Below are 26691 nucleotides of genomic sequence, written 5' to 3'. Positions count from 1 at the left end.
TAACCACTTTTCTGGATACTGAATATGGTAATTTCAATGCTTTCTCTTGAGGATAAAAAAAAAAAACCTCTCGGATTTTATCAAAAATATTTTAATTTGTGTTCTGAAGATGAACGAAGGTCTTACGGGTTTGAAACATCATGAGGGTGAGTAACAGAAATGCCATTTCTGGGTGAACTAACCCTTTAATAGCCCTCATTCACTCATATTCTGTGTTCCTCACATCCGTAAACAATCTGCTCTGCAGAAATACACAGTGAAAAAAAAAAGAAAACCTAGAATTCTTTGATATTACACTGTTTTTTATTATTATTATTATTAAATCGTGCATCAGTAGGCAGGCACAATTCTAAAACCCTGAATAAAGGGAAAAAAACAATAATGAAATTGTCAATGTTTTATGGGGAGGGGGATTAAATAATGAATTATTCAGTGGAATTGCTGATCAATAAATGTTTGTAAAATCTTTTGGGCATCGTTTGGTCCACATAATTAAAAGGAATGCACCCGTTTTCTCTCTTCACGCTGGTGATTAGTCCTAATCTTTGGGGACCTTCCTTCCCTTGGTGCACCCTAAAAACCTTGACCCCCACCTCTGCCTCCATGCCAAATCAAGGGCAACCCCTCACCCCCTCCCCAGGGTCACAAGGACACAGTCTCATTAAAGACAGGCCGCAACTGCAATGCAGACATTAAATAGCAGTATTTTTCAATTAACGCTGACAAATTCAATCAAAATTCCATAGATTAGGATGAAATGAGGCATGGGTCATTTACAAGGGGATTTAATTGCACCACCATTAGACAAATAGTACAGCAGTCACCGTTCCATTATCAATCATGTGAAGGCATCAATAGTAGGATGGGGGATGGGGGTGCTTTCTAATACGCTGCACTGCAGAGCAGCTAATAAATACCCTCTTTTGTACTTATAAATTATCCAGTTTAATTAACAACATGGATTATGATTGGAATATGATTTAATTAAACCTTTCCTGCATGGTGGAGTGCAGAATCATCCATTATGTAGAAGCGAAGGGGAGCGTTACCGTGGGCTAAATTAAGAAAGGCCCAAAGACCTTCTGAACGGGACGATAACTGCGACTGTGATAAGTTCTGTGCTTTAAACAGGAGACCCAATACATGCTTTTAATTGTGTAGCATGCTGGAGAAAATGCCCCGCATCTAAGAAAGGTTTACTCAGTGGGCAAACCAATTAAAGACCTCTTATTGCTACTCGATGCAGTTTTGCAGGGGAAATGGATTTTGAAATGTTGCCTGCAGCATTTGACCATTCAACATTATTTAGTTACTGTGTCTCAGGCTCAACCTTTTCATCAGGATCCAAATGTCAGCCATAATTTATTCTGCACAGTTGGCTTCTCCCAATGAAAACACGAGTCGCTGTTTCCCTCTCTCTGATGCAGTCACATTAGGAAAGGGCAGAGGCTCGCTTTCGTATATATGTGTTTAATTTGCTCTCAAAGTGTTTTGGTCGTAGACAAACGGCTATTAAAAGCCTGACCTTCGATTTCAAATTATGAGATCTATTTGAAATCAATTGATTAACCTTTAAATGATCCCCTGATGATAGCAGATCAGAGCCATTCAAGGTCTGGCCATGCGTGACTGCTGGGGAGTGCTGGTTCTCCCTGAGGCTCAGGGCTAAACACAAAGATTGATCTATCTTAGTCAACCGGTCCTCAGGGCTCCACACGGTGCTAGTCAATAAGCACTGAGTTTAAGGCTGCTCTGTGTCCTTACACCCACTGCAAAAAGAGAGTCTAGACATGTATTACTGTGTAATATGCACTGGTAGGGCTAAAAGCCCCTTTAAAGAACTCGAGAAAGTACATGATAATATGTTATTTAATATTTATGGAGAAACAAAATTTGTGGAATAAGAAAATTTCACAATATTTTTGAGGAACATTTAAATGCATACTTAATTACATAATTATTATACTAATGTACACTCTAAAAAATGCCAAGTTGGGTTGAAAATGGACAAAACCAGCGACTGCGTTGTTGTTTTAACCCAGCGGTTGGGTTAAATGTTTGCCTAACATGCTGGGTAGTTTTATTTAACTCAACTATTGTTAAAAATGACTATATGTCTGACTTAAAATGAACCCAAAATAGGTTGGAAATTAAAAAATCAGACACAAAAGGTGAACATTTATTAATAAGCAATATAATACATTTTTATTGTTTAATTATTATTCATTAAACTTAATAATATAAATGTTAATTTATTAAACATTTAATAAACGTTAATTTCCAACATACTTTGGGTTCATTTAAAGCAAACAATATAGTAAACAATAAACAATAGTTGAGTTAAATAAAACTACCCAGCAGGTTGAGCAAACATTTAACCCAACTGCTGGGTTAAGGCGAGACACTATTACAGACTAAAACACTGTTTGTTTGTTTTTTTTTTTCTTCAATTTTGAGATTTTGGGCTTTAATAAAGTGTTTTTTCAGACTAGTCGTAATCCAAAATCCACCTTTAAGCATTTATTTTTTGGCACTTTATCTATTTGTGTCTATAGATTTCAATTACAATACATATCTTTAAAGGCTGTTTTCTCAAAATGAGTTTTTTTTCTCCTACACTGAGCCATATATCTCCACTTAGGAAGAACTTACATACACCAAACTTTAGTTTTATTCCTATCTATATTCTGAAGGTTTTTACAGAGGGATTTTTTCATATATAATTTGCCAGATTATGTACAACATTTTATTTCAAAGAAAAATTGTGATCCTGGACCACAAAAACCAGTCATAAGTCACACGGGTATATTTGTAGCAATAGCCAACAATACATTGCATGGGTCAAAATTGTTGATTTTTCTTTTATGCCAAAAATCATTGTGATATTAAGTAAAGATCATGTTCCATGAAGATATTTTGTAAATTTCCTACCGTAAAAAAATCAAAAATGTATTTTTGAGAGTGAATATGTGTTGCTAAGAACTTCATTTGGACAACTTTAAAGGCAATATTTTGATTTTTTTTGCACCCTCAGATTCCAGATGTATAAATCTCAATTTCAATAAATTGACCCTTATGACTGGTTTTGTGGTCCAGGGTCACAATTGTAAAAATGCATTTTTTTCTGACTGTTCACAGTATTTTCGGAATTATTGAGTGATAAAAAGAGATACCCAGAATCCCCTCTGTAAAAACCTTTGACTCTAATATGTCAAAAAAAAAAAAAAAAAAAAAAGGAATTCTGAACCTGATTTCATCCAATGTTCAGATTTTTGTACTATAAATTTATGCAAATTAGTGCATTTTTAAATAAATAAATAATGCCTCATTTGCATATTTAAACATTTTAGAAAACATGTAAAACAAACAAACAAAAAAATGTTTGCAATTCTTATTGTAATCAATCCACTGGGAAGTATGGTGATATCTATTAGTTAATTTTTTCCCCCCTATTCACCTGCAGTGTCTCGCCTTAAACAACCCATTCACTGGGTTAAAACAACCCAATCGCTGGGTTTCTTGATTTTCAACACAACTTGGGTTGTTTTCAATCCATCATTTTTTAGAGTGCACTTAGTACATTCTTATAATAACCACTTTAGCACCTAGTCCAACTGTTTTCTGTTCATTTAATCATTTGTGGCATCTCTAGAAACTTCAGCACAGTACAGTGCAACAGAACTGCATTGTTGTTATTTCCCTAATGACTCTCCATTGTGCAGCGTGAGCACACTCTGAACATCCTTCACAACAAATCTATTCCTTCCCAATTACACAAAACAATTAGTTGCACTACAGGTATTTTGCATCTGCCTCTTTTGCCTCAAACTGCCTAAAGCCAAAACGCAATTTTGGTGATTTGTTTTGGCGTCAGTGAGGTCCTTCAACTGAGCTTTTTACACCAAATTCTATCCTTCCACCTATTCAAAAGTTAATGAAAAATGGATTTCACTTAAACAAAAATTAAAATCATTGTAACATCATTGTAACACTTTTCTCAAAATATCTTTGACCCTTGTGATTGTTCACAATGACATCGAGGATCAGGAAACTCTTGAAGACAAACAAGTGTTTACACTTGTGAAAAAGAAGTAGCATACTTTTAAAAAGAGTACTTATTACAAAAATAATATACTATAAAATAATATCCTTAAGTGTGAATTGGATGTAATTTTTTCGAACACTTAATTGCTTATTAGATTAAATATTAAAACATGAAATTGTATTATAGTTTAGATTAATTTTAAGTTAACTTAATGCTTTTTGACCTACTTGAGTAGGACTTAAGTACATTTTTATTTGTAATTTCATAATTACTGCTGTTGTCTTTGAAATATGGTTAAAGTGTACTGTTGAATGTACTGACAAGCATTTATGGTAAACTAAAATATACTTTAATGTCATTTCTATTGAAACTTGTATGTGTATTTGTGTGTTAAGCAACAGTCTCATGAACATGTAAACTCTCTTTAATTACACTTAAAGAGTTCGTTAGAAGTCATCAATTACTCTCATATCGTTCTAAACCCATAAGACTTTGGTTCATGTTAGAAAACACAAATGAAGATATTTTTCTTCCTCCACTGTCGCTTCAAAAAGTTCATAAAGAGATTGTAAAACTAATCCATATGAATTAAGCGCTTTAGTCCAAAATTTCTGAAGAGACTCAATCGCATTATATGATGAACAGATTGAATTTAGCCTTTTATTCACATATAAACACCCAGGAGGAAATTGCTGTGGTTGTTTTTGTTGATAGTGTTTTGGGGCCTTTAGCTCCATTGAATCCTTGCTCCTTCTGAATACTGGTTATTACGTTGCTTTACATCAATCAGAATATAGCTGACAAGAAGCAATAACACAAACACAAATGCAGACTGAATGGAGTGTAGGTCTTTACGCCTGTTCATACTCCCACTTGATTATGTCATTTGGCTATATTTGTATCTCAGGACACATTTTCATTGCCAGCTATACTTGGTAAACAGGCGCAGAGCTCAACACATTACTCATAATTCAAACCATCATTCCATTTTTAATATGCCCCACATTAAAGGGATCACACCACGACACAAGTGTGTGCCATGGTCCAATTCATCTTGCTTTATTAAAGCGAGGAAATGAGGTGAGGCATCAGTGCTTTGCACCCCCAGGGCACGTTCAAGACAGATGAACAACAGGGGCAAGCACAATGATAGCACAGGATTAGCACCCCACACACACTGGAGCTCTGTTCAAACGCACAAAGCAGCAGAGAATGGCTTTACAAATCCTCAAAAGCAACATTCTGAAACTGTCACCATCAGTCTGCCGAAAGCACCTCGCACATGCAGTGCTCACGGAAATCAATACTGCTTCTAAGTGCATCTATAAAAGACCACCATAAACATGCCAGCTCATTCAGGACTCTAACAGTATGCTGCTTTTTTATATGCTTAGTAGTTATTTTGTCCATAAATATATTTTCAGCAAATTATGTTATTATATTTCCATTGATTGACTTCCTTTTAAGATTTATTTTTGGCTTTTTTGCCTTTACAGAAATGGTCCCCGAGACGGGACTTGAACTCCGGTCGCCCGAACGAAGTGCAACAGCGCAAAATGTTGGCGTGCTGACCACAAGGCTATGATGTCATAAATTGATTTCACATTTACAGGACAAGGAAAATGAATTTAATGTTAATCAACAGAGCTGGGTAGTAACGGGTTACATGTAATCTGGATTACGTAATCAGATTCCAAAAATCAAGTACTTGTAATTAGAGTAAACTACTTTTTAAAATACTCGTAATCAGACTACAGTTACTTTTTTATGGATTACATGATTACATATTATTTACACAATGGCAGTTTGTTCACAATTCATTGATTTTTAATTTTTTTAATGTTTATATTTTCTTCATAATAAACCTGCCTCTTAAATGCGTTCGTGATTCTTCGAGTTTTTTCGGCGGTGAGGGGGAAATATAGGTGAAATATATATGAAATAATAATAATATATGAAATATTTGATGTAGCAGTGATATTGCTGTGAATTTCATGTTTTTTAATATTTGTTTTTGTAATGTTGTTGTTTTCTAAATTGACTAAATTTTAAGTAAATATGTTTTAAAATCATAAGATGTGATTTTGTTTTATTCAGAGTTACTATCAGCAAACACTAACAGGGACATTAGTGTTAGTATATTGAAGTATTAACTGTCCTTACTTTGCCCTTTAAAAAGAATCTGTTGAGGCTCTTGTTGGCGAATAGAATATATTTTTTCTTTGTATCTGTCAAAATAGTACAAGATTATCCTACAATATATGTGACATCAAATAAGGGTTAGCACAAAAGTAATCTAAATGTAATCCAAAAGTAGTCAGATTACGTTACCAAAAATGTGTAATCTAAGAGATTATATTACTCATGTAATTTGTAATCAGTAACTGATTACAATTCATAAGTAATCTACCCAGCTCTGTTAATCAATGTTAATTGACAGAAAGAAAAGAAATATGGCTGACCAGACATGGAGGGTTGTAACAGTTTTTTTTTGTGCCATAGTTAGGCTATTAAAACACACCACTGTTATGTTTTTAGAGTCATAGTTTAGAATATGTTTTATGTGTTTGTTTTAAATTTAGTGTCCTTTTTTTCTGTTTCCCATTTTAATTCTTTTTGAATTAAAAAGCTTAAAATTAAATGAAAAAGTGGGAATATTGATGGAAGACTGCATAACAATTACTGTAAATTTGTCCACAATAATTCCACAATAAATTCATGCGCAAAAAGAGTTTTTTGAAACTGTTTTTTGAAACTCACTCTAGTAATGTATTTGTAGGCTACTTTTTACACATGTTTACACAGAGAGTACTTTGTGGATGAATACACTGTTTTAAGCAGATATGTATGAGAATATTAAATAATCAAAGAGAAATTATCAAATTCCTGTGTTACAGCACTGGCCTTCTCCCCTATTGTACAGTACACTGAAGACTTACTGTTCCAATCAGTCACATTAATCGACAGCGCCGCCTGCAGGACATAATTAAAACTACAACTTCTTTCAGACAGTAATCCATGTTCAGCGTGTCAAAGTGTATCGCTCTTTGAGTAATGAATTATTATTTTACAGAAAATATGTTTAATATAAACAAGATTCACGGTACATCCAGAACATCTACAGTATATCACATGAACACAATTTGAACATTTTAAAGAGCTATGAGGAATTAGATTACGAACAGAAACGACAACCTTGAAACCACAAATTAAATATCCCTAATTGTCTTGCCCCTACCATCAACTCCACGCAAAACTACCAGACATGTCAATCACAAGCAACTTCTAAACGCCCATGAAAGGGAAATCCAGATGTGCCCTAATTATAGTCATTTCCAAAGCATCAGCAGCCTTCACTCTCTACAGACAGCATGCTCCACGACTAGACATCAAATTCTCGCCGCTAACAAGCTGAATTGAAGCCGATCTGGTTGAAGACGTTCACGGGATCAGCTGTCCAGACGGTCAACATTCCCAAAGCTCTGCTCCCATTAACGTGTCGAAATTAAGTTTCCTTAAAGTTCACCTCAAACGGTTCTCAGACACGTCCCAAAACACATTAAGCTACACCTATATATAAGAGTCAAAATAAGTGAATTAACACTTAATTAAAGCCGTTTCTGATGCTACTATTGGGTTGGAATAGACCCAATGAATGAATGTTCTCTCTCAGTTACACAGCAGTCAGTTTGATTGACATTAGAACCCGGGGCTTGTCTTGTTATTGCTTGGCTAGACGAGACATGAAGTGTTCATGTGCTTTTTAACACGTGAAAACAACTACATTACAACATGATCTCATTTATAACTTACTTCCACGATCTTCCACTTCTGTGTGAAATATAAACTTTAAAAAGTCAGTGTGAAAGTAAACATAATCTTTAAAAACATGGTTAACATTGATTTCTTGTCTTGTTACAGTGTGTGAATGATGGTAGCTTCATGGGGCTGTTTTTGACAGCTCTGAGAAAGAGCTTTGATGGATTTAAGAGCAACCTTACTGCCACCATTTAGTTCAGCCTCATCAGTGGAGGTAAGGAAGAATAAAAAAACTCCATATTCACCTTTATGCGTTAGAGGAAATAGATTTTTCTCCGAAATGAAATAGACAGCAAGTTTCAGACTGTGACAGAGAGAGAGAGTCGACTGTGGAGTTAACCCTGTATCCGTTTGATAAAGTCTAAAGTGTCTTCAAGGATGGTGGATGCAACATCATTATGAGGAAAGGGCCACAGTTTGCTTAGACCTCCAGAGCTTTAATGAGTCTTTCTTTGCTAATTAGTCCTGTACCAGCTCAACTACAGCACTCAGACCTTTCACTGCTAAAGCCTGCAGAACAGAGATTCACAGAGCACTCTGCTTCTTGTATGTTTACAAGGGTAAGCGGTGTTTATTCAAAAATGCACTAAAAATGCAATTCAACTTGATTAGCATGGTTTTCATTTCTATATTAAGTTAACAGAAGTGCTTCACATCTCATTAATATTCGAAAATGTTTTGTCCAAAAAGTCAAAGTCATGTGGTGCAGCAAGCCAGCAACATATATGCTGGGTTAAAAACAACCCAAGTTGGGTTAAAAAATGGGCAAACCCAACAAATGGGTTGTTTTAACCCAGCGGTTGGGTTAAATGTTTACCCAACCTGCTGGGTAGTTTTATTTATAGCTTGATTAAAATGAAAAATGGAAATTAATATTTATTAATATGTTTAATAAATGAACATTTATTATAGTTTAATTTAATTAATAATAATTAAACAATAAGCATTTATTAAATTGCTTACTAATAAATGTTCACCTTTTGATTATTATTGTTTCCTCTAGTAATTCTGTGTCTGATTTTTAATTTCCAACATATTTTGGGTTCATTTTAAGCCAGACATATAGTCATTTTTAAACAATAGTTGAGTTAAATAAAACTGGCGCAGGAGGTTGGGCAAACATTTAACCCATCCACTGGGTTTGTCCATTTTCAACCCAACTTGGGTTGTTTTTAAACCAGCATTTTTTAGAGTGTATAAAGAAATAAAAAGGATAAAAAGGGAAATGACATCACAGAGAGGAACCCTGCAGACTCTTGACCATGGCTGCGTTCCACTCCACTTTTAGACATGCACTCATGAACTTCCCTAAGCACTTCCCCTGCCATTTTGAAGTGCGTTCCACTTCATGAAGTGGACGAGGGAAGTTTATTTGGACAGTCTACTTCATATGTACACTTCAGGCAGCTCCATATACCACAGTGCAACACAATCGTGACGTCACAGCATATCGTGTTTAATTTACCCCACCACAAACAACTTTTTAAATATCTTAAACAACCCAAACACACCTACCTATAGAATGCTGCATTAAACAGTTTCGTAAGGAAAAAAAAATGTAAATAATAAATCAACTCCATAGCAGAATCCAAGTGATTAAGCGTTTAGGACGTTCCAATTCAACCTATTGCACGAGTTCTGCCAGTAGTGGGCACTCGTGCAACGTAAGCAATGACGTAAATCGAGTCAACGAGGCTGAGGGAAGTTAGTGACGGAAGGGAAAAACAAAACAAAAAACGAACTGGATCGCAGCCTGTGTGTCAAGGTCTTTAAGTCTCTTAACAATTTTAGTAACCTTCATGCCGTTCTAAACTTGCATATCTTTCTTTTTTCTGTGGAACATAAACAAAAATATATATTTAGACATTTTTTGGCAATATAATGGAAGGTAATGGTAACCAAAACTGTTTGATTACTAGTGTTCTTCAAAATATCTTCTTTTGTGTTCTGTGGAAGAAAGAAAATTGACATACTCTGTAAAAAAAGAACTGTTGGTTTAACTTAAAAAAGTGAATTCATTGAAATTAAAAATTTGAGTTAATACAATGAAGGCAATTGGTTTAATCAACAGAAACTCAAAATATTATGTTATCTGAACCACATTAATTGATTTGACAAAAGAAAAAAAATTGTGATAACAAATCATGAAAATAATTTTTACAATGTAGCGATGCAATAGAAGAACCATTTTTTGGTTCCCCAAAGAAACTTTCAATGAACAGTTCTTAAAAGAACCATTTTTTCTTAGTGTGTAGAACATTTCAAAAATCTAAAGAAGCTTTTCCCAATGTAAAGAACCTTCTGTGGAATGGAAAGGTTTCATTGATGTTTAAAGGTTCTTCATGGAACCATCAATCAGGTTTGAAATGAAATGAAGGTGAGCAAATTTGTTTTTGATGTTTACACATGGATTAAACCTTAATGGCTATATACCACATGACATTTAAAGTTTTCTTGAAATCAGTATAAAAGGTTTTCAAAACGAACATGAATACAAAGAGTACATTTCTAAAAATAGGGCACATGTGTTTTAACCCTTATGGACATTTTCAGGTTTTTTTTTTTTTTTTTTTGATAATTTTGTCCGTGTTAATGCCAACTGCATAAATTTTGGCACAAGTGTGTATTTTTGTTGGAATTTTACTATTTCACCTTCATTTCCTTTAATAAATCTATTTTACACTAGTAACACAAAATAGTTCCTCTCAGGACCTTAAGGACAAATTTTAATCCCAGGGCCATTTAACTATAAAATGATGCAATTTTTGTTAATATGCTTTCATTCTGTTGGCAAGGCTTCAGAATGAACATTTTTAATATTTTTTACCAAATGGTGCCATCATGTGAGATTTGCTGGCATCTAATGGTGACAATTTGGTACTGCGTCCAAACAAAATCTTACTGAAAGCTCATTTTTTGAGATATCAACCTCAAATTTGGAGCGCAACTTATTTAGATTTATGGTTTTGATTTTCTAGCAGTTTTAGAGTTCAACATGTTTTATAAAATATATATTTTATATAAAATAATGTTCATAAATAATTTTCATAAACTTAAACCTCTATAACCTTTTTCTTATTTCACTTTTTAAACTTTACTTCAACAATAATCTGCCAAGGGTCTTCTTTAAATTGAGACCAAACTTAAGTCTGTGCTCCCAAACTTTACATTTTTGGACATGGACATTTTTGTCCTCTATGGACGTATGTGTAACTTTTTTAAATTGACACACAAGGGTTAAACTACATTTTTTCTTTTTATTTGGTGTGGACACTTGTATTTGACATTAACACTCTCCTTTGGGAAAGGGCCCTTGTCAAAGACAAATCAATCACTGCAGGCCGAGCTTTAGATTTACAGCGTGCTTTTTTCCTGTTTTCTATTCTGACTTTTGAGGGGAAATCTAAGAATTTAAATATGGTAAACGTGTTAAATGGAGCAGAATGTATTACACTGAAATTATAATCAAATAAGCTAAATTCACTAATAAACGAGCAGGATGTATAGTAGAAGTTTGTGAATGATGAGCAATTCTGTGGAAATCTGCAGAGCTTTCTATGGCCACAGATTCAGTGTGGGGTTGGTCATCATATGCTGGCTTCTTCAGCATGTCTGCACTTGCAACATAATGGATGAATCTTCCCTCTTGCCCTCATGTTCTTCTATAATAATGATCTCATCCTAAAGACCATCTAAATGCTGTATCTTCTTTCTGCCGACATGTATCGTCCCTTTATCACCTCTTACTTCCAGCAGGATATGGATGAGTTATATGTGTTTGTGTATGAACATTTGCTTGGAAACATATGAGAACGTGTGTAGACGTGTGTGTGAGAGAGCAGAAGGGGGAGTGTTATGGGCTTTTCTAATGTAGCTCTGCTGACAAGGGGGTGTGGATTCTGAATGGCTGTGGTTTGCAAGGTCACTGTGTCAGATTGGGTTCTATAATGTTTCCATGATCATAATAACAAATCCTCAAGGTTACAGAGCGTTGATCTTGATCATGAGGGAGCGCAGGGGTGGAATACATTCAGAGGTCCAATATGCCACTCAAATCAGAATTATGCAACCATCTACACTCCGTATGTTAACCGTTGTCCTTGAGCGTTCTGCTCCCAAAAAATATATGTTCTTGAAAGGTGGGACCTTCACGTATGGAACCTTCTGGACCCTCAGGATAGAGCTGGTAACATGGAAAAACTGTTTTTAACATTAAATGGCATAAACATGAATCTTGTTGTGAAATGCATGGGTCTATTTAAAAATACAGAAACAAGTCAAGTTTAAGGTGCATGAGAACTGTAGTGGGCAGTGTGGTAAGATGTGGCAGTTGTTATCTACCCCAGATTCAGGATGTGACCTAACTAAAATTATACAAAGGCACAGATAAAATAGGGCCATGGAAATATGAACTTGTTGAAATATGAACTGGAACAAAGTTCTGTCATGAAACTCTAGATGGCACAGGCTAATGGGTCCTTAACTCAATCTGCTTGCAATCACATCATTCTCTATAGGGCACAGCTGACTGGTTCCTGCTGTATCAGTAGCCAATCAGCTCACTACTCAACCTTCAAATACTTGGTTAGATTTGCTGTAGCAGTGCGCTTTCAGAAGCCCCCCACCTTCCCCAGCTCCACCTGTATAGATCTGCTATGGGTAATTCATGTACACTATATTGTACAGCAGCAGCATGTCTTACTTGCTCACAGCAGTGTGTTTTTTATGTAGTGGCAGTAGCAAATTTTCAGCAGCCATTAGAAATCATTTCAGAAATCATTGTAGAATGCTTATTTGCTGCTCAAGTAAGATTTCTGATTTTTATCACTGTTGTTATATTCTTGCTGAATAATAATAATAATTAAAAAAAAATTAGACCCCCAAAGTTTTTAACCTCAACATCACTCAATATCACCCTAATTTTGAACTATAATATGTATATATATATATATATATAGTGCACCTTGGAATTAAAGTTCTATCATTTTTTTCAAAATTGAGTTATTCACATATTCTTATTTAACGTTGTGTACATTTTATTTAGAAAACACAAAGGTTCTATCGGTTGAATGGAATGCAAAAACTTTGAAGCTCACAACCACTCAGAATATATAATTATAACCCCATAATTCCCTAAAATAAAACCTTATAATTCCAAGGTGTCAGTATATTAGTTACTTTTTAAGGGAGAAACACAATATTGTAATGCAAAGTCGAATGGAATGCAATATCTCAAAACCGCTCAGAATGCAGATAGAACCTTATAATTCCATTCGATATCGCCACCTTGAAATTATAAGGTTTTATCTGCATTCTGAGCGGTTTTAAGATATTGAGCTTCAAAGTTTTTGCATTCCATTCGACTTTGCATTACAATATTGCGTTACTCCCTTAAAAAGTTGATAATTACGTTACTTAGTTAAGAAAAGTAATGCATTACGTTACTTTTGCGCTACTTTTTCACTTGGGTTGGGCTTGTTTTTTTTATTTTAATAACAAAAAAGTTCTATTTTTGGGCAAATGTAAAGGCGCTTTCATACCAGAATTGAAATAATAAGCCTCAGGCTGAAGGAAATGCACATTCACGTGTGTACAGTAGAGGGCGCAGCTCAAACAAACCTTACAGTTGTGCTGCCATCCTGGATAACGGAAGAATAGAACGCAGGAGAAAAAAGATTAACACTTCATCAAGAAAAACAAAAAAGTCATTTTTGCTTATTTAGCTGAATCATCAAAGGTCAGCAGCAAGTACATTGTTCAATAAAGTGAGATTAAATGCATAAAAAATTAACATATTTAATTATTGAAGGTGTGCATAGTATTCTGAGACTTTGAGGAACACTGAATCTTTTTTTCAGTTAGTAAATGCACGCTCACATTTAGTCCGGGGGCCTCATTTATAAAGCGTGCGTACGCACAGATTTAAATCCACGCCAACGCTCATATTTATAAAAACGTTTTTTGACGTGGAAAAGTGCTTAACGCCATGTCAGGGTCTGAGCAGACATACGCACTTTTCCTTGTCAGATTACTGCAGGTTTTTGGAAATCTAAACTAATATTGCAGCTTGCCATTCTAAATTAAAGGATTTGGACGAAGACTGGTGATCTTATATGTAAATGACATTAATTAGGTGTCGTTTACTACACAGAGAACTGAAACCATTCAGCTGCGCGCAAGTTCAAGATCATTTGTGATTTATAGATTTCACATCTGAAAGAGAGGTGTACGCTCATTCTATGAATCACACGTACGCACATCTGAGAAATGATCATAAGATCAAATTCAGGACGGTTTCTGCGCAACATTTTATAAATGAACTACAATAACCATCATGTTCACACACAACGCCTCTGCACTTATGATTTTTTTCAACATTGGGACAGGAGAGCTGTCAGTCAATAAATGGGAAAACAAAGTAATGCGTTACCCCCAACACCTTATATATATACGCACACACTTGCAAAAACAATTTTTTTTTTATGCAATCTTCCCTATCTATAATAATGTGCCACTCTTGTCTGTGCTTTTAGTTTGCAGCCCTATTGACGTGGGCCAGTATTCAGTCTCAGTCTCTGTTCTGGCAAAGAAGAAAACTTACAATTGAATTATGAGTTATGTGGATAATCACTTGTACTTCTGTTTCTCAAGGGCGTAAAAGAGTCAAGTTAGGGTTTCCCCACCCCTGTCCAAAAAGGCGGCAGCAGTGGCCTGTGATTTCCCAGATTCCCCTGCTGGAGCTTCTGACTGGGGCAGGCTGGTTGGTCATTATGTGGTAGGACAGTCGTGTAATTGAGATGAAGCACACCTGGACTTTAATTGCTCACTCACCTGGTTCTGTGTCAGGAGCACGGCCTACCCCGTCACTCTCACTGTGGGACTGAGCAGCAGCATAAACAGCTCTGACATATAGACATTAGTTGACCTTTGAAAGCAGTTATAAAGGTGTAACCGGTCTGCTCTCCTCCCCAGGTAACTCCTTGTATGAGTACTGATTATCTGAAATGCCTCTCTCATCCACACAACTGGCCTGATTACTATAGACACAGTTTTGCTGAGTTCAGTTTGACTGTTTGACAAACTGCAAGTAAAAAGCAACAAGCCGGACAATGTGAACCGTTCAGGGGACTCACATTGTGTTCCTGCATTATGTACAACAGGCTGAAGCTGAATTAAACCCATGCTGTGCAGCTCTGCGATGGAGTTTTTTAAATACTAGAATATGTTCAAATTAATCACTCTTGATTTGCTGCATTAAAAAGTCAGACTAATTAACAAATGATTAGCAAATGATAAAGAATTACATGATGTTGGGCTAATTAGCATAGCATTAATTGCTTTGTTTTATAATACCCAGCTGGCTAATTGTTCTTTCTCTCTCTTCTCCATAATTATTCCAGGAAGGAGGTGACTGGGGTTTTCTCTCCTCTCCACTGACGGGTCCTGAAGCCTTTATATGAAGTATTTATACGAGGATGTATTCAAAGTATTCAAAGTGAAATGCTACCACTAGAGCAAGATTGATAGATATTATAATGCTGATCCTGCAAAATGGTGAAAAAGATGAAGCGACACCCATGAGCTTAAATGTAACAGCTGGTATAATACTTTCCCAGTTAACAGGAAACATTCTCACATAACATTCTGGCATGGTTTTCTTAAAGTTATGAACAAGTGTTCTTCCAGTAATGTTCATTCAGAGTTCAGTCTGGTGTTTAATAATGTTCTCAAAATGTCAGCACAAAAATGTTATTGTAGAATGTTTTTATTTTTTTATGAAATGTTTTAGTTGGATGTTTGTCTAATGGTTTTTGAAAGTTAGTACTTGAATAACTACAGAATTAACGTTTTGGGAATGTTAGCAAAACATTCTTAGAACATATTTTGTTAGCTTAGATTATGCAAATCTGTGGCTCTATGCGGAAAATAATGTGATTTCTAGATTATCACATTACCTACACTCTAAAAAATGCTGGTTTAAAAACAACCCAAGTTGGGTTGAAAATGGACAAACCCAGTGACTGGGTTATTTTAACCCAGCGATTTGGGCTGTTTTGACCCAACGAATGGGCTGTTTTAACCCAGCGAATGGGCTGTTTTAACCCAGCGAATGGGCTGTTTTGACCCAGCGATTGGGCTGTTTTGACACAGTGAATGGGCTGTTTTAACCCAGCGATTGGGCTGATTTAACCCAGCGATTGGGCTGTTTTAACCCAGCGATTGGGCTGTTTTGACCCAGCGATTAGGCTGTTTTGACACAGTGAATGGGCTATTTTAACCCAGCGATTGGGCTGATTTAACCCAGCGATTAGGCTGTTTTAACCCAGCAATTGGGCAGTTTTGACACAGCGAATGGGCTATTTTAACCCAGGGATTGGGCTGATTTAACCCAGCGAATGGGCTGTTTTAACCCAGCGATTGGGCTGTTTTAACCCAGCGATTGGGCTGTTTTAACCCAGCGATTGGGTTGTTTTAACCCAGCGATTGGGCTGTTTTGACACAGTGAATGGGCTATTTTAACCCAGCGATTGGGCTGATTTAACCCAGCGATTGGGCTGTTTTAACCCAGCGATTGGGCTGTTTTGACCCAGCGATTAGGCTGTTTTGACACAGTGAATGGGCTATTTTAACCCAGCGATTGGGCTGATTTAACCCAGCGATTGGGCTGATTTAACCCAGCAATTAGGCTGTTTTAACCCAGCGATTGGGCAGTTTTGACACAGCGAATGGGCTATTTTAACCCAGGGATTGGGCTGATTTAACCCAGCGAATGGGCTGTTTTAACCCAGCGATTGGGCTGTTTTAACCCAGCGATTGGGCTGTTTTAACCCAGCGATTGGGCTGTTTTAACTCAACTATTGTTTAAAAATTACTAATTTGCTTGCTTAAAATGAAACCAAAATAGGTTGGAAATTTACATTTATATTAATGTTTAATAAATAATAAACATTTATTAAATTGCTTATTATGTTCACCTTTTGATTATTATTGTTGCCTCTAGTAATTATGTGTCTGATTTTTAATTTCCAACATACTTTGGGTTCATTTTAAGTAAGCCATACAGTAATTTTTAAACAACAGCTGAGTTAAATAAAACTACCCAGCACTTTGGGCAAACATTTAACCCAACCACTGGGTTAAAACAACCCAATCCTTGGGTTTGTCCATTTTCAACCCAACTTGGGTTGTTTTTAACCCAGCATTTTTTTAGTGTGTAAGAGTCAGTGTTTTTGAGAGTCACTTACTTTATGTTCAACAAGACTGCATTCATTTGCATTTTATTATCTAAAAAAAAACACAATAAAAACTCTAATATTGTGAAATATTATTACAATTTAAAATAGCTGTTTTCTATTTAACATTTAATATGTAATGGCAAAACCTGAATTTTCAGCAGACATTTCTTCAGTCTTCCTGATTTGGTGCTCAAGAAACCTTATAAAACAGTTGCACTGATTACTCTTTTTGTGGGAACTGTGATACATATTTTCATGATTCTTTGATGAATAGAAAGTTCAAAAGAACAGCATTTATTTAAAATATATTATTATTATTATTATCCTCTCTTGATGATCTCCTGCGTTATCTTCTCTAGAGCAACACCGTAAGCCACCAATTGTTCATTTTATTAAATCTCAAGCCATTACAAAACAGTTCTCTATCTCATATATATTCCCAATGAGCAAACAGTGCACTCAGGGATGTAGTCAAATGTGACAGCTTAAGAGAGGCTATCCTGTGGGTCAGTTTCCCAGATATCTCCTGTCATCTGGCCTATTCTGAAGGCTCGCTTTAAAAATCTCCATTAAATCAGGGACAACTTCTTAATGGCTCTGTCTCACATCCTTCAGCCCCTAGGCCAAACCTAGGGTTAGTAAAGTTGTAAAGGCACGGACAGGCTGCATCACTATAAACATTACCTCAGAGGTCACCGCTTGCTGCAGGAAAGGCAGAGCTGCATGAGAAAGCCCTGGACCCTGGAGCAACAGGACAGGGAAATAAATAGTAATTGCAAAACAATGGTTAAAAGGCTCCTTGAAATGAAGGAGTTGCTGTACTTTATTTTACAGCAACGGCCACAGGGCGAGAAAGGACTGCGCTCAGGTCTCAGTGAGACAAAAAGATGCATCTGACTAATCCAATCTGAATAATGTTTAATTATTAGCACTCCTGAAGGGGAGAAATGTGTAGGGGGAATGACCTATGAGAATAATGTACAGTCAAACGAGGCATTTAATTAAAAACAGCATGAAGAGCACTGCGGGAAAAGATTACTTCAAATCATCTTTTTATTTTCGGTAATTAGGTGTGCAAATATAAGCCAGTGCACTTGGGCACGTGCATATCAACATCTCGCATTTAAATTAGCAAGTCAAGAATAAAAAAACACTTAACATGTCACCCAGCTTTAGGGCTCTTTTTGTTCTTTGGGATAGATGAAAAAACACACACACACACACACACACACACACACACACACACACACACACACACACACACACACACACACACACACACACACACACACACACACACACACACACACACACACACACACACACACACACACACACACACACACACCTGATTAATTCAATTAGATGTGAGCTGAAGCTACAAAGAGCACATTGAGGTGACTGTGTTTGTCATGCCCTATAAACCTGGTGAGGAGGAGGGGATCCGGTAAGATCAGAGTCGAAGAGTGGGATAAAGATAGAACAAGACACACACACACAGAGGAGAGGGGGATATACCAAGAACGACCTGGGATTAGCAGTGAGGGAGTCTGTGATGTTGCAAACAAGGGGTAGGAGACATTACAGAGAATGAAGGAATTTAAACTAGGCATCTGCTCCCAGGGGAAGAGGAGTCTAACGGAGGAAGGGAAGTGGGTCAGCTGCTTGGCAGAGCAGAGCTGTCTCATAAGCGACCTGGGCAGAGATGTCGCACTGCAGACACAGTAGTCCCGGTTACAGAATCAAATACTTCTGAAATGACTGAGGGTGCTCTAGTAAAGTGCAGATGTAGGCTAAGCATCAGCTCCACCATAGCAGATTAGCAAGAAAAGAAGTCCTAATTTTTACCAATAATAACTGGAATAGAATTTCAAAAACATTTTGCTATAAATATATATATTTTTATTAATCTATTAGTCTGCCTTTACATTGCTTTACTATTTTAACATGTCATATTTCTGTCCCATGCAGAGTAAATCCAGCATTTATATGTAGATGTCACTTTCAAAACGACCATATGCTCGGTTACTTCCTGGTTTTCGTTAAGCCAGCTTGGGCATTTCTGGTGAACTGTTAGCTGTCATTCTGTACTCGCTGTACATCGACACAAAACCATCAATGATTGACTTTTTAATGCTGTATTTATATTTTATTGCTAAAAAACAGTTTTATTGATTGCTATAAAGACTTGAAGCTACTGCGAACGTTTGAATCAGAAACACGGCGTCTGTAATTGAACACAACATTTTTCCAGCACTTCAAATGTTATTTTTAATGTGATGACCGAAAACATTATTTGTTCATCCTTCTGAGATTGTCCCCTTTTGTAAAACTGAAGGTGTAGGAAATCCAACATTTGATAGAAAACACTTTTATTTAAAAATAAAAAAGACGTTAATTACCACTATAACCAGCAGATGGCGGCAGAGGACCATTTATTGGCTCAATATTTTTTCACTTAGTTTTGCGTTTGAATAAATATTAAACATTATAAAATCACCAGGTTTAAAAATACATTTTGTCAAGGTGAAGTATGAAGTACTCACAAAATCTCATGAAAAACAATAACTTTTCTTGTGAATGAATGACAGAAAGTGATCTGTCAGAGCAGCGCAAGATCAATGATTTCAGCACACTTGTGAAAACTCACATTTTATTCAATGAATCTAACTAAAGTGCACAATAAATCTTTAATTTACAGTGTGTTGATGCTTTTTTCAAACGGAAGTGTGAGAACTGATGGTTGAATTGAACTTTGCTGAGGAGGAACACCGAGGAACGTGTCTTTTTTTTGTTGTCTTAGATTTGAATAACTAAAATAACGTTAGGCCTGACTATTTAAGTGACTATAATCTGATTATAAAGTAAGTATTCAACGTGATCTCAAACGTGTATTTTTACGTAAATTGTGGTTATACTACACGTACATTTACTTACGTTTTCATACACACAAAAACGTACAACATTTGACATATTTATAGCACTAAAACCTTAATATATTTACGTATTAACAGCAAAAAAAAACGTAAATCATGTAACGTAAAGTGTTACATGATAAATCATGTAACGTAAAGTGTTACATGATTTAGCAGCATGAAAAACAATAGTTTTATTCAATGGATAATATAGGCTGTAGCCTCGAACAGAGCCAAAACCGCTCCCTTTACAATCACTAAAACACTGTCGCTTTGTCAGTTCATTGCAATCTCACAAAGTTCCATTATAATCAATGAAGCTGCCAACAATCAATGCAAAATAAATCTCTTACTTACATCGTGTCTACACTTTCTTTGTTAATGAGAGGTTTTGCAAGCCTGCATAACTCGACACCAAATAAAAAATCTGGTGTTTTGAGCGGTGAGTGGATTCTGACTAAATTAAACACCTCTGATTGGCCATTGCGTTCAAGAGTTCAACAGCTATGTCTGTGATTGGCTACATTGCTCACCGCAGCAAAAACATGTTGTAAATAGATACATTTGACGTTCTCCAGAGCACAAACACAAATATGCACTTGAGCGTTTTCCAAATCTGTTTCGCCAATATATTATTACAGTATCAACTGAGGGTGCTCTTGCTTGCGTTTGAGGGACTGATTGAGGCGTTTGCTTTTTGTGGAAGACAAAAGAAGATATTTTGAAGAATGTTGGTAGCGGAACAGTTTTGGTTCCCATTGATTTCCATTGTATGGACAAAAAAATACAATGGAAGTCAATGGGAAATATCAGCATTCTTCAAAATATCTTCTTTTGTGTTCAGCAGAAGAAATGCATACAGGTTTGGAACAACATGAGGGTAACTACGTTGTAAATGTTGACAGAGTTGTCATTTTTGGGTGAACTAACCCTTTAAAGTCGGCATGAAACGGAAGTTGCAATAGTCTTTTCTTCCCTATTGTGACGTATATTCGAGAGAAACGGCTTTTCGAACAAGAAAAAAGTATAGGGCGGGACTTGATTTTGTTGATTTTTTAATTCGGATGGTTGTGGATGGTTTGCTATTGCTATGATCTTGAATGTTTTTGCATGAAAAGTGTGCATTTATACATTACATTTTTAAGTGTGATTTAAGTGTGCAAACATGTTCATGGGCTACAGTATCAGAGTCTGAATGTGCATCATTTCAGGACATCAACAAGAGAGAAGATTTCAGGTTCAGGTTTGTCCTTTAATGGCTGTCTGGCTTTAGGTCAGGTTCACCAACCACATTTCTACAGATCAAATTATAAAATAATGCAAAAATAAATATGAGTTAAAGAAATACACCCAGCTTTGTACTTACACTCTACACAGTGATAAAACTATTTTTTCCCCAATGGTCAAACTTTAAACTACAGTAGTACCAATGCACAGTCCACCAGATACTTAATTCAAGTAAGACATATCATAATTAGCCAACAATGCAACTGAAGAGGACACATGATGCTAACAAAGCACAAAGATGAGAACCAGCATAATCCAAACTGGTTGTAAAATGAGTAGAAAAGAGTTTTTGCATTTCCAAAACAAAACAAAACAAACAAAAAACACCATTCAAAATGTACTAGTTGAGAAACAATGGAAAGGATGAAACACTGAAGTAGACTTTTCTTTAAGGAGATGTGCTAATGCTCTCTGCTGGCCAGAAGATGAACTGCGACTGTATTTTTATTTAGGCTCTGATTGGATGTTTTGCCAGTAAGAGTGTCCATTTTCACTTCATTTTCTTTCTCTTTTTATTCTTCCCCTCCTTCCCTTTCTTTTGTAATTTTCCTCCTTTAGTTTTCCCTTTCTTGAGATCTGCCGCCTCCTCACTGGCCCTGGCCGCTCGTGCCCTTTTTTTGCCCAGAGGTGTCCGGCTGTACCACACCTATCAATGCAGAAAATACAAACATAATCTACAATCCGTAAAGCTTAGTTCAACACATGCGTTCCTCCAGACAGCATCCTAAAAACACTGACCTTAAAGGCCTCCTCCTCTTCTTTGTAGACAGGGTCTTGCCTTGCAAGAGGGGGGATGAACTCCACAGCAGTGAGGGGTCTCTTGGTCTGCTGGTCGAGGCGGTGAGAGTTTAGGACAGTTTGGATGGCCTGAAGAATGTGACCCTGAGTATAACCATCTGTAACTTTAGCTAGAGAGCTCAGGTCCAGCTTAGGGCCCAACTGAGCACCACTGGCTTGGAGCAGCTCCTTCCACAGAGCTAAACATAAAAGATAAATTCATAAAAGATTATTCACACCCAATAATGAGCCGGCGTTCTGGCGTAGAACCCGGAAGTGCTGCACTGTGTTTACAACGTCAACAGCATATAAGACTGACAGGGAAGAGAAGAAATTGTTATTTTTGTTTTGGTGAGTAATTAATGACAGAAATTTATTTTTGGGTGAACTAACCCTTTAACATGTGAAAGCAGTCTCAGTATGAAGCTTATATTAAACAAACATAGACAAATACTTACTAAATCTTGAAGCATAATCTGGTCTAGGGATCAAAATGATCTTCTTGTAAACTTTACAGAAGGGTTTGATGTCTGCATCAAAAGGTCTGCGTGTCGTTCCCACCACTAACACACGGTCCTCTGGTTTAATAGATTTCAGGACCTTCGGCAGGTTTTTCTTTAGTCTTTTGGGTTCCATCTGGAAATGAACAGATTAAGAAAAAGCTGAAATGAAGAAAACATATTTTTGTATGCCATTTTAGTACTTCTGGTTCCATCGTCCTGATTCTTGTCAATATTTATTTATTTATTTATTATCATTTATTTGTTATTGGGGTTTTAGTTAAATGCCTGAAATATGGTCTGTGGGTAGCACGAGCTTAAGATATTTTCATGTTTTATTCTATGCACTGTAAAAATGAGATTTTTGTCTTATTCCAAGTACAAATATCTAAAAATTCTTAAATCAAGATACATTTTCTATACAAGAAAATGACCTAAGATATTTAGTCTTGTTTACTGGGAGGGAAATAAATCACAATTATGTGCATTTTGCTTAAAACTAGTAAAATATCTGCCAATGGGGTAAGAAAAATAATCTTAATGCAAACGGGAAACCTGTTTCTTACCCCATTGGCAGATCATTTTACTTGTGTTAAAGGGTTAGTTCACCCAAAAATGAAAATTCTGCCATTAATTACTCACCCTCATGTCGTTCCACACCAGTAAGACCTTTGTTCATCTTCAGAACACAAATTAAGATATTTTTGATGAAATCCGATGGCTCCGTGAGGCCTGCATTGACAGCAATGGTACTTCCACTCTCAAGATCCATAAAGGTACTAAAAACATATTTAAATCAGTTCATGTGAGTACAGTGGTTCAATCTTAATATTATAAAGCAACGATAATCTTTTTTGTGCACCAAAAAAATGAAATAACGACTTTTTAACAATATCTAGTGATGGCCCATTTCAAAACAAATCTTTTGTGTTGAATCAGTGATTCGGATCGCGTGTCAAACCGCCAAACTGCTGAAATCATGTGACTGTGGCACTCTGAACCGCTGATTCGATCCGTAAAGCTTTGAAGCTTCATGAAGCAGTGTTTTGAAATCGGCCATCACTAGATATTGTTAAAAAATCGTTATTTTGTTTATTTGGCGCACAAAAAACATTCTCGTCGCTTTATAATATTAATATTGAACCACTGTACTCACATGAACTGATTTAAATATGTTTTTAGTACCTTTATGGATCTTGAGAGAGGAAGTACCATTGCTGGCGATGCAGGCCTCACCGAGCCATCAGATTTCATCAAAAATATCTTAATTTGTGTTCTGAAGATTAACGAAGGTCTTACGGGTGTGGAACCACATGAGGGTGAGTAATAAATGACATTATTTTCATTTTTGGGTGAACTAACCCTTCAAGCAAAATGCACTTAATTTAGATTTATTTCACCCAGGAAACAAGACTAAATATCTTAGGTTATTTTTCTTGTATATAAACTACATCTTGATTTAAGAATTTTTAGATATTTTGACTGGTAACAAGACAAAAATACCAAGTAAGAAAAGCATTTAGTTGCTAACAAGTTGCTAAATATGACTACAGAGGTTGTCGGGACATTAAACGTCATCATTCGAACAGATAATCTCATCTACTCACACTTTCACAGCCTTGTAAAGTTCTTTTTAAATAATAAAAAAGCCTACTGGGTTTTTGTTGAGGGAATCAGGCTGATGCTAATTTCTGGGTTGGTCTATAAAAATAAGTCATCACTCTATTAATATTAGCACAGTGTAGCTACATCTTTAACCACAAGAGGACAGCAGAGTCCACCACCTCACAATGACAATGCCTTTAAAAAATGGGTTTACTTCATACATTCATTGGATTTTGTGAATAAAGGGCTAAAAAGATGTTGATGGTCTGGTATTAGACTTGTATGTAGGTTTCAAAGTTGTGTTTATTCAGTAAGTGTTGTAATGACTGTGAGTGTAAACTGACATGTTAGGTAGACAAACCTCTTTCTCCAGCTTTGGAACTTTCTTGTAGAAAGTTTTCTCAGCATCGCCTATCCAAATGACTGAGGGCTGCAGCTGGCGAGCCACCTGCCAAAACACAACAACGTTCCTCCAACACAGGCCAAACGGTACAACAACACAAACAATGATCGGATCACTCACAAACAATCACTTATCAGCCAGAGCAGAAACAACACTGACTGTAATCAACACTGCCCTTAAAACACACGGTAGCACATCAGTGAAGTGAGTGCATGCTTTAATATTATTTGACTGAAAACAATGGCTAAAGTTCACTAATGTTTAACAGAAATGTCTGTACCGCACAGACTCCCACAAACTATGTTCCCTTGAATGTTTGTTGTTTCTGAGCAAAAACTAATTTCTAACATGCAGATCATTTGGCCGTCTTAGCACTACAATATTGTTATATAAAAGACTACTTTTACTAATACTAATACATTTTAAAAATATACATTATTTATAAAATGTTTGGTAGGTGCTTTGATGGTGCTACATTTTACACAGTAACAAAAACAATTCATTATTATGTATTCTCATTTTTTAGGACTGTTGCTGTTACATTAAAACTGGTCTGGAAAGATATATACTTTGAAAAATGCTATAAAACTAAATGAAATGAAATAAATTGAATTGAAAGTTAAATGTTTCTTTTCTGGTTTATACACCTAAAAGAAGATGCACTTCTAAGTCAATGTTTTATAGATAATATTTGAGATAATTTTATATATTTTATTTTATTTCACCCAGTATGTAGGACTATGGTATATATTTATACATAAAATATCTAGCTGCCTTCATATTTTAGGAGGGAAAATCCCTCACAAGAGGATCATCATATCTGAGGGTCTTTGGCATCAAAACGGTAGAGAACCACTGGCCTAAAAGGTCATTCTGTTGCATGCATAAAAACTGCATACTATGCATAGTATACGTATATATACACTGTAGTAAGATAGTATAGTAGAATGCTTTTGCTTCATTTTGTTTTCCTGAGAGAAAGTTTATAAAATATTAAAAAATGCAGTTCATGACCCCTTTAACTCCCTTTATTAACCTGAAATCTCTGTCAGATTCTGTTTTATGATGCAGTGATCAAAAGAGAAAGTTTGTAAGGGTTCACACTTTAGGTTCGGTTTGTTTAGTTCATTTGGTCCGGACAAAAAGAAAAAAAAAAAAATTTAGTCCTGGTCTGATTAGCGTTCAGATTGGCAATTTTATCACTAAACCAAAAGATACCGAACCTAAAGGCACAGGGATACGTTCACAACCTGATTGGTCGGATTTTATGACGTATTGCCTATTTTGAGACGGAACCTACTGAACATCCAAAACACTGCTGTGTACTGAGGTGAATGTGCTCGTTGTGTGTGCGTAGCCTGCATATGATGGTATTTTGGCCAGCTGGGAACTCGTGAAGAGCTTATAAAATGTGTAAAGGAGTCAAAACAGCGGCGGGAATCCATCCGTCACACACACAAATGATCTGCTGCGTGGAGACGCGCGTCTGATGCCTGTGATGAGCAAACTCGCAACTATGACAAGAAAAACCGATATGTGTGAGGATTCTGTCCTTTTTAGGGAGTCATCTTCCTGTTTTTGGTTAGTTTACCTGTCTTTGGTCCGTGTTGTATTCATATATCATTAGAACCGCACCAGAGTTCGTTTGGAAACAGACTGAGACCCATCTTTTCAGCAGTCTCGGTCCGCTTGTTTGGTGCGCACCAGGGTTCGGATGGCAGCGTTCACACATGTTCAAATGAACTGCACTAACAGAGCAATCGCACCAGGGTTCGTTTTAATCGAACCAAACATGACAAGTGTGAACGCACCCTAAGTCTGTAAGTTTGGAAACAGTATATTTTAGTGGGTGATGAACTGAGAAATCAAAACTCCCTTGATCTTTTGACATATATATATATATATATATATATATATATATTTATATATATCCTATATATATTATATATATATTTGCTCATCGATGCAACCTTTCATGTGATAGGAATCGATCTACATACACCGATCAGGCATAACATTATGACCACCTTCCTAATATTGTGTTGGTCCCCCTTTTGCTGCCAAAACAGCCCTGACAGTTCTGTTCTGGTCCAGTTCTGATGCT

At 36.1% G+C, this 26691-nt stretch overlaps 1 protein-coding gene and 1 long non-coding RNA gene across 2 annotated transcripts in view; both read right to left on the bottom strand.

Moving 5' to 3' along the window:
* The window catches only part of LOC127513925 (uncharacterized), a 757994-nt gene that overhangs the window by 521887 nt on the left and 209416 nt on the right, over window positions 1-26691 (bottom strand). The gene's annotated exons all lie outside the window — the stretch shown is intronic.
* iqca1 (IQ motif containing with AAA domain 1) overlaps window positions 21247-26691 on the bottom strand; it is a 59835-nt gene continuing 54390 nt past the window's right edge. Inside the window, exons 16-19 of the mRNA XM_051896074.1 lie at window positions 24546-24632; window positions 22538-22715; window positions 22041-22279; window positions 21247-21948 (exon numbers count right to left, since the gene is read on the bottom strand). Of these exons, the coding sequence (XP_051752034.1) occupies window positions 21793-21948; window positions 22041-22279; window positions 22538-22715; window positions 24546-24632 (660 nt within the window). The 3' untranslated portion in view covers window positions 21247-21792. The remainder of the gene's footprint in view (window positions 21949-22040; window positions 22280-22537; window positions 22716-24545; window positions 24633-26691) is intronic.

The sequence above is a fragment of the Ctenopharyngodon idella genome, chromosome 6 (genome assembly GCF_019924925.1).
Source record: "Ctenopharyngodon idella isolate HZGC_01 chromosome 6, HZGC01, whole genome shotgun sequence".
In the NCBI taxonomy this organism is placed as follows: domain Eukaryota; kingdom Metazoa; phylum Chordata; class Actinopteri; order Cypriniformes; family Xenocyprididae; genus Ctenopharyngodon; species Ctenopharyngodon idella.
This window is presented reverse-complemented; position numbering and strand designations above follow the sequence as displayed.